We start from the raw sequence: 11927 nt of genomic DNA on the forward strand, positions 1-11927 counted from the left end.
TGCTCTGCTTCCAGCACACCTGTCTCCAATCACACAATCACATACACACAAAGAGAGAGAGAGAGAGAGAGAGAGCGAGAGAGAGAGGGAGAGAGCACTGGGGGAGTGGTGGCAGGTTTAGGGAGGTCCAGGAAGAGAGGTAGAGGGCGTGGTAGGAGCAGATGCAGCAATTTGAAGCATCAGGTAATTTCTGTTTTGTTTTGTTGGTGACATCGGGTTTGGGTGCCGCCGCCGATGGAACCGGGGGTGCCTCAGCTGGCTCTTGGAGCCTCCATGCCTTAGCTGGCTCAAGAGGTTTCCTTGCCTTGGTTGGCTAGGCAGGCTCCCACCCCACGTCACGCCTCAGCCGGCTCGTCAGACTCCCACGCCTCGTCCGGCTCGTTGGGCTTTCAAGCCTCGGCTGGCTCGTCGGGCTCCCACACCTCAGCCGGCTCGTCAGGCTCCCACCTCACATCATGCCTCGTCCGGCTCCCACCCCACATCATTCCTCTTTCGGCTCGTCGGGCTCCCACGCCTCGTCATGCCTCGGCCGGCTCGTCGGGCTCCCACGCCTCGGCCGGCTCGTCGGGCTCCCGCGCCTCGGCCGGCTCGTAGGGCTCCCACGCCTCGGCCGGCTTGTACAGCGCCCATGCCTCGGCTGGTCCATCAGGCTCACCCATGAGGAGGAGGGGGGGTACTGTCACGCCTGCTCCAGCTCCCCCTCTCTGGCGCTCAAGGGCGCCAGGCTGCCCATCACACCTGTCACTATCATTATGCACATTAGCGCTCATTGGACTCACCTGGACTCCTTCATGTTTTATTTGCCTTCCCTATATCTGTCTGTTCCTCTGTTTCATCCCCGTGTCAGCATTAATGTTATTTTTTTCATGTCCAGACACTGTCCTGTCCTGTTTCATGTCTGCTTATTCATTAAAATGTTAACTCCCTGAACTTGCTTATCGTCTCCAAGCGTCTATCCTTACAGCATGGCCCTGGAGCATGTACATGACGTGGGCCTTTTCTTACGGAGAACTGAGATCCCCAGGTACTGCTAATAGAACATCATGCAATGGCTATTAGTTTAAAGATAGCTGTAAATAAACTTAAAGAAAAAAGAGGGTTGCTAATATGTAAGGTTTTATGTAAAGCCTTGTAAAACCATCAACTGCACGTTATGTTTTGGGTGGGATTGTTGACTTCTCAGCAATACAAATAGGGATTATTACAACAATGTATAATATGATTCATATCAGTGCCGACATAAAATAATGGAATGTCATAAACTGTTGCTTAACGCCTCAACAGTACAATGGTATTTTCCTATCTATACTAGAACATACTTCTCACAGAATTTGAAACACTTCGTTTGGAAGTGTCAATGAAAAGTATGTTACTTTGGTAATTCTAAAAGGCTCATGATGAATTGACATAACATCAACTAAAAGTTACATAAATTAATAGTATAATAATAATAATAATAATAATAATATATTATTTTTGATTAGATAAATTAGTAATTTGTTATTTTAAAAAAACATTAATTTCTGTTGCCAATGAGGATGGAACGGTGGGTTATTGTCACGGATTCTCTCCGGTGCTGCTGCTCATTCCGTGCACTAGTTCCGGAGGTCTATGTCACCGGCATCTAGGCGTCACTGAACTGTCTCATTACGCACACCTGATTCCCCTGATTAGTAATTGTATATATTTGTGCCCTGTGTTCAACATTGTCTTGTCGGTTATTGTTCCCATGTCCGTTGGTCTTGTGAGTACCTGTGCTTTGTTGTTTCGGCTTTCGTGCTGCGTGTATTGTGTACTCGTTATTACGGGTCTCGTCCCGTGTAGTATTGTGCAATTGTTATTACGGGTCTTGTCCCGTGCATTGTTTACGGGTCTCGTCCTGTGCATTGTTATTACGGGTCTTAAGCAGTAAGGCAAGGGAGGTTGTGGTATATGGCCAATATACCACGGCTAAGGGCTGTGTCCATGCACTCCGCGATGCATCGTGCCTAAGAACAGCCCTTAGCCGTTAAGAGGAGTAAAACAAGGTTGTCCACTATCGGAATATCTATTTATTATGGCCATCAAAGTGTTAGCTATTAAAATGATATCTAACAATAATATCAAGGGCTTAGAAATCAAGGGCTTAAAATAAAGGTGTCACTGTTTGCTGATGATTCATGTTTTCTTTAAAATACACAATTTGGATCCCTCCACAGCATCATAGATGATCTAGATAGTTGTTCTAACCTCTCTGGATTACAACCAAATTATGATAAGTGTACTATATTACGTATTCGATCACAAAAAAATATAACTTTTACATTACATGTTTGGCCCTGTCCGGGGGTATCATCGGATGGGGCCACAGTGTCTTCTGATCCCTCCTGTCTCAGCCTCCAGTATTTATGCTGCAGTAGTTTATGTGTCGGGGGGCTAGGGTCAGTCTGTTACATCTGGAGTATTTCTCTTGTCTTATCCGGTGTCCTGTGTGAATTTAAATATGCTCTCTCTAATTCTCTCTTTCTTTCTTTCTTTCTTTCTTTCTTTCTTTCTTTCTTTCTTTCTTTCTTTCTTTCTTTCTTTCTTTCTTTCTTTCTTTCTTTCTTTCTTTCTTTCTTTCTTTCTTTCTCTCGGAGGACCTGAGCCCTAGGACCATGCCTCAGGACTACCTGGCATGATTACTCCTTGCTGTCCCCAGTCCACCTGGCCATGCTGCTGCTCCAGTTTCAACTGTTCTGCCTGCGGCTATGGAACCCTGACCTGTTCACCGGACGTGCTTGTTGCACCCTCGACATCTACTATGATTATTATTATTTGACCATGCTGGTCATTTATGAACAATTTAAAATCTTGACCATGTTCTGTTATAATATCCAAATGGCACAGCCAGAAGAGGACTGGCCACCCCTCATAGCCTGGTTCCTCTCTAGGTTTCTTCCTAGGTTTTTGGCCTTTCTAGGGAGTTTTTCCTAGGGAGTTTTTCCTAGCCACCGTGCTTCTTTCACATGTATTGCTTGTTGTTTGGGGTTGTAGGCTGGGTTTCTGTACAGCACTTTGAGATATCAGCTGATGTACGAAGGGCTATATAAATAAATTTGATTTGATTACCGTGTAGTTTACCAATAAAATGGTCTGACGGTGAAGTGGACATACTCGGTATTCATATCCCAAAAGAAAGAAATGATCTCACTACAATACCTTTTAATAGAAAGTTACAAAAATAGATAAGATCTTGCTACCATGGAAAGGAAAATACCTGTCTATTTGTGGGCAAATCACCCTGATTAACTCTTTAGTCATATCCCAGTTTACGTATTTAAAAATGTTCCATTTTATTTGGAATGGCAAGCCAGACAGCAAGCCAGATAAAATTAAATGGGCCTATTTATATAATGAATATGAATTCGGAAGGCACAAATTATTAACATGTTCAAGTATTAGACCTCTCACTAAAGGCTTCCGTCATACAAAATGTATACTTAAAACTGAACTGGTTCTCTAGCAGATTAGTACGAATGTCTCACCCCATGTTCAAAAATGGCCCTTCACCCTTTATTCAGATCACAACATCTCACTTTTGGTTATTTGAAAATGAAATAATTTTAAAAATATTATTATTTTTAAAACAAGCCATAGAAAGTTGGTTGCAATTTCAGTTTAATCCACCAGAAAAGACAGAACAAATATTACAACAAATACTATGGTTAAACTAAAATATACTAATTGATCAAAAAATACAAAATAAAAGCTATAATCTTTGTAAATAATATCATAAATAGGACTGGTGGAGTTATGTCACACATGCAGCTAACAAAAATCTATGCTCTACCCAAAATTACAACCAACTAATTGCAGCAAGTGAAAGGGGGAGAAATTAAGGAATTTTTTTGTCAGACATGCATTGAAGACCAAAATTGGCTAAAGAAAATTGTGATAAATGAAAAAGTATACCAGTTTCACTTAAGGACCAAAACATTTACAGCTGTGCCATATTGATTGCAAAATAGTTGGGAAGAGATTTTTTATGTACCGATTCCATGGCACATGGTTTACGAACTGACACAAAACAATGCTGGATTCAAAACTTAGAGCTTTTCAATTGAAATTATTATACAACATTTTTGCAACCAATAGAATGTTATATATATGAAGGATACAACCATCCCAGCTCTGCAGATAATTTGTTTTGGTACAGTCCATAAAATGTAGCTTGTTTTTGATTGCAGGTTCAGGAATGGCTGAAGAATTGCAACATTTACCTGGAGCTAACTCTGAAAATAGCACTGCTAGGTGATTTAAAAAGGCATAGTCAATCAATCAATAATATAACAATACTCTTAGCAAAAAAAACTTGCCTTTCATTTTCAATATGTAAAATCTATGAGAATAGAAAGGTTCAGCACTTTTGTGAAACATCACAGCGCAGTTGAAAAATATATGGCAAATAGAAATCAAAACTGGATGGTGTTCAGAGATAGATGGGAGGGGTTGAGTGGAGCTGAAGGATGGGACTAAAAACAAACAGAAGATAACTACCGTAAAATATACTGTGTCCGTAAAATGTATAAAGTATGTACAAGCTGGAAGTAGAAGCCTAAGTGTTGTTGTCCATTAGTTTACTCCAATAAGGGAAGGGATGGTAGGGTTAGAGAAAAATAATAAAGGAAAATACATAAAAAAAAATACATTTGTATATTTTCTATTTTTACTACAAAAATATGTGGAGGATTGGAAATTATGCAGACAGTTACATTGATGGAAGCCAGAATCTGCCTGCAATATTAAAGCTGATCTACCCATTACGCCCCCCCCCCCCCCCTCCCCCCCAAAAAATAATAAGAAGAAACACACAGCTACAGAGGACAATAAAATCAGGAAAAAACGAACAAGTTGACAACAGTAAACAGCTCTTGTTTCATCATTTGAACTTTACTTCAGCCTAAAGGCATACAATAGGATTTCCTGTAAATCACATGATCTGAATGTTTTGGTTTAGTCCAAACTTCCCTATAGTCTCTCCCAGGTGACACACTGGTTGATAATTCATCCATTATTGCTTAACATGTAATGCGGATATGGGTGTGTTTGTTTGATCAAACCACATAAGTAGAGGAGTCCTGCATATAAGACTGGAACTCCTATTCAAATCGTAGGTAAGGTAAGACAGCAGCACAACCAGAAGACAGACAATATTCAAATCGTAGGTGAGGTAATCCAGCAGCACAACAAGCAGACAGACAAGCAAAGGTAAACCTGTGTTAATAACATATACACCTTACTGGTATGTTTGTTTTATTAAAAACCAATGTGTTTATACACTGAGTGTACAAAATATTAGGAACACCTGCTCTTTCCATGACATAGACTGACCAGGTAAATCCAGGTGAACGATATGATCCCTTGTTAATGTCACATGTTAAATTCACTTCAATTAGTGTAGATGAAAGGGAGGAGACAGGTTAAAGAAGGACTTTTAAGCCTTGAGACAATTGTGCCATTCAGAGAGTGAATGGTGTATTTGAACGGGGTATGGTAGTAGCCGCCAGGAGCACCGGTTTTAGTGTGTCAAGAACTGCAAAGCTGCTGGGTTTTTCACACTCAACAGTATCCCGTGTGTGGGAAGCATTGGCGTCAACATGGGCCAGCATTCCTGTGGAACACTTTCGACACCTTGTAGAGTCCATGCCTCAACGAATTCAGGCTGTTCTGAGGGCAAAAGGGGTGAAACTCAATATTAGGAAGGTGTTCCTAATGCTTTGTCACCTCTGTGTATATTAAAATGTACTTTATTGATTTAAAAAAAGGTGTACATTGCTAATTGACATGAGTGAAACACAGATTCCAGTGAAATTTAAAGATGGGGAAAACACAGTGTCCTAGAGAAGAAAGGATACACTATCCAGAAGGAGGTAGAGAATGGTGTCATCGCTACTGACAAACATGGTGACCAGTTTGTCATTAAAGAGATCAAATTGAATGAGGTAAGTGAGAACTATTTGTTATTTCTGAATCGATTACATCTTAGAGTTTTTGGGAATGATCACAGAGGGATAGGATACATAATTGGTTTTCAATTATAAGCACCTCTGCAGGTACGAAAATAATGATTGATAATGACATGTATTCATAAAGATAAACTAAATAATTAACATGCCTATATCTTTCAATAAGCCACATATCATTTGTTTTGACAGACATCTGTCCTGAACTCCAGTGCTGGAGATATTGTCTCAGAGGTTGAAAGCCTCAAACAGATTTGTCACCCCCACATTGTAAGCTACAAAAACTCATTTCTAGGTAACTACATCATTAACTTTGTTGTTTTATTTGTCATTTTAAGTATTTCATTTGTTTCAGAGACAATGTATTGGAATTATAAGTTAATACAGTATCAGCAAAATCAAAAAATTAACAACTACAGTATTAATATGTTTCACGATTAGTATTCTCAAGTAGTATTCACACGCAAAATACATTTTCACAGAGGATAACTGCTACTATATAGTGACAGACCATTGTGCAAAGGGAAATCTCTCTCAGAAGATACAAGAGCAGATGACTAACCCTACAGAAGAGTACTCTGAGAAGGTAGCTGAAGTAATAACTAGAAGAATCCACATCACATCATTTTAGGCAAAGCATACATGACTTTGATACCTTCACAGATTATGGACTGGTTTGTCAAGATCTGCATGGCCCTGAAGCATGTACATGACCAGGGCCTTCTTCACAGAGAACTGAGACCCCAGGTAATGCTAATAAAACATATTGTAAAGGTTATTAGTTTATAGATAGCCTGGAAATAAACTTAAAGAAAAAGGAGGGTTTATAAAATGTAAGATTTTATGTAAAGCCTTGTAAAACAATCAACTGCATGTCATGATTTGGGGGGGATTGTTGACTTCACAGCGATACAAATAGAGATTATTACACCAATGTATGTTATGATTCATATCAGGGCCGAAATTAAATAATGGAATGTCATAAACTGTTGCTTAACACCTCACCTGGTATTTTCTTATCTATACTAGAACATACTTCTCACAGAATTTGAAACACTTCGTTTGGGAGCGTTTGCAATTGTCAATGATAAGTATGTTAGTTTGGTAATTCTAAAAGGCTCATGATGAATTTACACAACATACATTAATAGCTACATCAATTAATAGTTTTGTATTTTTGATTACATAAATGAGTATTTGAGTATTTTTTTGTGTTCATGTTCCAATTCTTTTTATTAGGACTACCAACGAGGATGGAATGGTGGGTTATTTAGGCCCAGAGGTTCTAACTGGTGAAATGTATGACACCAAAAGGTAGAAAATATTTTAGATGTATATTTAAATATATATTCCTGGAAAAATGTAAGAACATTGAGGTAATAATTTACAATTCCCCTAATTGTTCAAGGTAACGTGAGATGAGAATGAAATCACAAAAGCTAACAAAACATTTGATGCTAGGTAACCCCTCATTTACTGTAACTTGAACCCTCTGTCACAAGGCCTACGATGTGGCATCATAAAATGACATGATATATGTCACAAGCCATACGTTAGGTAAACCAGGCCAATAAGATGACCTAGACAATAATGAAAATGTGAAGTAAGTTGACATTTGCAGAGATCTACTGACATGGCTGTTACACCACACACATACACACACACGCATGTACGCACATGCACACACAGTGTTACCATAGGATATGTTTATGAAACATTTATAGAGGCTTTATAACAGGTGTAAAAATAACACGTGTAAAAATAAGTGAGGGTTATGCAGTGTAAAATAATAATAATTACATGAGAATTAATGTACTTATTTTCCATCCTTTGCAGTGATATTTGGTCCTTGGGATGTGTGCTGTATGAGTTGTGTATGCTTCAGGGTGCAGTAAGTAATCCTGCATTCAAATGCTCGCTGTTATTTCACATTTTCCAGTTGGTGAAGTTGTTATACAACATGAGTGCAGTCAAATAGTTTTAAAGTAGAAATAATTATTCAACCAATGAGGTAAGTGTTTACCCAGCTAGCTTAAGATAGCTAACATTGACAAAGTTAACCTAGCAACATGTATCTTATAGAAATTATTAAGATTGTAAGATTGCTCTGTTTTATCAATTTTCAGCTGAAAAGTTAAAAGATCAGACAACAAAAACTTGTAAACTCGGGTTGCAAAATTCTGACTTGAAGGGTCGATCAAAATCCAATAATTCTGACACAAGTTGAACTTGTTCTATTTTGCCTGTCCACCACCTAGATAATGATGGATATTGTGTGATCATAGACAGTTCTTTCTTCTCAGTTCACTGCAGAGAACACAATCAAGCTCATCCCCCAAATATTGGGAGGTTCTTACCCATCTCTACCAAAGAGCTTCTCACCGGAGATTTGCGACCTCCTGTGTGACATCTTCCAACAAGACCCAACCATTAGGCCTTCAGCTGGTGAAATCATGGCGAAACCCTTCATTATCAGTTTCCTCACAAAAAAGGTTTACTATGAAATATCAATCGTTCAATCGTTCAATATGTCTGGTAACCATCTACATTTTCATTCATTAATAAACATGTATTCATTAATTTCTATACAGTGAGAAAACTGTGGAGGAACTCCAGACAACCTTGTACAAGCTGAAAGCTCTGGCAGATGGCTTGGAGAGTATGCACAAAGGCACCACCATAGGCAGTCTGACAGGAGGTGTTATTGGGGCAGCTGGAGGAATCACCTCTTTAGTCGGGCTCATCCTGGCTCCCTTCACTTTGGGCGCCTCCCTGATCATCACTGGGGTTGGTGTTGGTGTGGCTGTCGCTGGTGGAGCCACAGCAGGAGTATCCAACATCACCAACATGGTCAATCAGTCCACCGACCGCCTAGCCATCAAGAACATCATCAAAGAGTTCCAGGAGAAGATGAATTCTGTGGTCATATCTCTACAAGACATCGCTGAGGGTTTGGAGACACTCATGCAAAGTAGCTCTTCTCAGATAGAAGGTGCCGGTTTAAATGTAGAGGCCGCTGCTACTGCTGGGGCAAGGGCTGGGAAAGGTATTGCGGGCACAATAGAGCTCTTCAGACTACTCCGGGTGGCCAATATTGGCAAGGTGGCAGCCCAAACTGCCAGGGCAGTGCGTATGGCAGAGGTGGCGACAGGAATATTTTCTGCTTTTTTTGTAGCGGTTGATATCTTCTTCATTGCCATGGATGCCAAAGAGATCCACAACATCCGACAGGCGAAGGCAAAAGAACAGTCTGTTGATACCAATAAGTTAAAAGGGATGGACACCGACTCCACCACTGAGCTGAACCCTGGATGTGAAGAACCAAAGGCTGAGGTCAAGTCAGAGACCATGAAGTTCATCCAGACGATCAGACAGACAGCTGAACAGCTACAGGAGAGCCTGGACGAACTGAGTGATGTCATCTCGTTCATTCCTAACATAGAGGATTGTTACTTAGACGACTGACCTACTCAGTGATTGTACGAGATGCATAAACAACAGATCCAATCATACTTTAAAATGCAACTTGTCTGCAAAAGACAGGCATAGGCAGATTTCCCTTTTTATTCCCAGAACCTGACTTAAATCCTTAAGACATTGCTTGTACAACTCAGCTACGATAACTAAGTGGTAAAGATCAATATCACAGACGCCTCTACTTCTGAAACATTTCATTTTATATCATAACCGTGTCATGGAACTATTCTAATCAAAAGGAGAGACTTTAACATTTCTTCAAAACAAGTCAACTTTATTATTTAATTACTGCAGTAATGGAGCTTGTCAACGAGCCCCCCCCCCCCCTCACCGTAGGTGATTCGTTGAGAGCCCAACCAGCAGGACTAAGCCACAGCATTTTATAGCAAAGTCCATCCTCCTGGATGTTCATGACAAATCACAGATGTATGGAATGGGTCACAAGGTTAGGATTCATTTGAAATATACTAATAATTCACAGCAAACAGTATCTGCTGTAAAGACTGTTCTCATTGTGTAAAAACCAGAGTCTGGCCCCCAAGTCCATACTGGAGCCATCTCCCCCGGTACCCCAGTAGAGAAATATTAACTCATGCTTTGGAATGCGTTCTTGTTAGGCTTATCACCCAAAGACATCATAAGCCTTCCGTCAGAATTAAATCTGCCAGAGGCCCACGTTCAGTTCACGCAGACACAGTTTTAAGAACCCTCTATTCTGTTGCATAAACAACCATTTTCTGCAATTACAGTATTATAACATAATCTTGCAATTATCTCCACCATAACCGTCAGGATGATTTGATCTGTATATTATTTTCATCAAACAAATTGTATTAAAATAGTAAGCAACTGCCAAATGATCATTGTCAATCTATTAATACATGAAGGTGCATAATGATTGTATAGAATTATATTAATAAAACATTGACTGATATGAAACATTATACATTAACGTTTCTTGGTGGTAAAATTATAAAGATCAGTTAATAAAAAATAAAGTATATAATGCACAAAATCTGTCTCTTGGCCTGATGATGGTAGCCTTTTCATGCACAAATATACACTGGTAAACCCTGTTAAAATACAAACAACCAATATATTTTCAAAAACTTTAATATTTAGCAGCCTGTTAGTATCCAGTACTTGTTTGTGTTTACCTGTATCCTGGAAAATGGACCTGTCTGGGAATGGCCATATGTTAACACACAAGGACAGACTTGACCTCAGGTGAACCCAAAGAAACACATTAACCGTGTACACATTCTCCATGGAGTCCTTGGAGTCACAAAATGTCTACACTGTAAGGCACTGTATAAAAGCATAAAGCTAAATTACAATATTTATGCTGCTAAGAATACTCTGTTTGAGTAGTTCCATTTGTCCTTGAACATGTAGCCTTGTTTCCCTGAGTCCTAAAGACACGGTAACATTGCGTAATGTTTCACATGTAACGAGGCGTGCACACCATCCACCGCTTCATGTATATAACTCGCTAATGTTCAGTCTCTGGATATAATGTAGACGAGTTCAGAGCGAGAATCTCCTTCCAGAGAGACATCAGGGATTGTAACATACTCTGTTTCACGGAAACATGGCTCTCTCGGGATACACTGTCTCTGTCTGTAGAGCCAGCTGGGTTCTCAGTATATCGTGCAGACAGGAATTAAGAACGCTCCGGGAAGAAGAAAGGCGGGGGTGTATGTTTCATGATTATCCATTCATGGTGTGATTGTGATAAATTAAAGAAACTCATGTCCTTTTGTTCACCCGACCTAGAATACCTCACAATCAAATGCCGACCGTATTACCTCCCAAGAGAATTCTCTTCGATTATAGTCACAGCCGTGTATATTCCACTTCAAGCCGAAACCATGACAGCCCTCAAAGACCTTCACTGGATTTTATGCAAACTGGAAACCACATATCCTGAGGCTGCATTTATTGGAGCTGGGGATTTTATCAAAGTAAATGAGGAAAACGCTACCGAAGTTCTATCAACACATTGACTTTAGTACTTGCGCTGCTAAAACACTCGACCACTGCTGCTCCAACTTCCGGTATGCCTATAAAGCCCTCCACCGCACACTCTTCAGCAAATCTGATCACGACTCCATTGTGTTCCTCCCTTCCTATAGGCAGAAACTCAAACAGGAAGTACCTGTGCTAAGGACTATTCAACGCTGGTCTGACCAATCGGAATCCACGCTCCAAGATAGTCTTGATCATGTGAACTGGGACATGTTCCGGGGTAGTTTAGTCCCAGGGTCCTTAGCTTATTGCTGAGCTTTGAGAGCACTATGGTGTTGAACGCTGAGCTGTAGTCAATGAATAGCATTCTCACATAGGTGTTCATTTTGTCCAGGTGGGAAAGGGCAGTGTGGAGTGCAATAGAGATTGCATCATCTGTGGAGCTGTTGGTGCGGTATGCTAATTGGAGTTGGTCTAGGGTTTCTGGGATAATGGTGT

General features: G+C 40.1%; 1 protein-coding gene across 1 annotated transcript; it reads left to right on the top strand.

Annotated features, from left to right (window-relative positions):
* Positions 1 to 5057: 5057 nt before the first annotated feature.
* On the top strand, positions 5058 to 10476 carry LOC106609024 (uncharacterized). The gene is made up of 10 exons (XM_082977207.1): positions 5058 to 5229; positions 5821 to 5963; positions 6177 to 6279; positions 6467 to 6570; positions 6648 to 6731; positions 7014 to 7075; positions 7224 to 7298; positions 7798 to 7875; positions 8288 to 8476; positions 8576 to 10476. The coding sequence occupies exons 4-10, from the start codon at positions 6538 to 6540 to the stop codon at positions 9447 to 9449; spliced, it is 1395 nt and encodes a 464-aa protein (XP_082833333.1). The 5' UTR covers positions 5058 to 5229; positions 5821 to 5963; positions 6177 to 6279; positions 6467 to 6537; the 3' UTR covers positions 9450 to 10476.
* Positions 10477 to 11927: the final 1451 nt, after the last annotated feature.

The sequence above is a fragment of the Salmo salar genome, chromosome 07 (assembly GCF_965601325.2).
Source record: "Salmo salar chromosome 07, fSalSal1, whole genome shotgun sequence".
NCBI classification, from domain to species: Eukaryota; Metazoa; Chordata; class Actinopteri; order Salmoniformes; family Salmonidae; genus Salmo; species Salmo salar.

Excerpts from the sequence above, each read along its gene's own strand:
- LOC106609024 (XM_082977207.1), top strand. The coding sequence starts at position 6,538 with ATGACTAACCCTACAGAAGAGTACTCTGAGAAG. Across the intron at positions 7,299-7,797 it reads GAAATGTATGACACCAAAAG|TACTTATTTTCCATCCTTTG; the intron begins GTAGAAAATATT and ends TGAGAATTAATG. Across the intron at positions 8,477-8,575 it reads TCAGTTTCCTCACAAAAAAG|TGAGAAAACTGTGGAGGAAC; the intron begins GTTTACTATGAA and ends ATTTCTATACAG.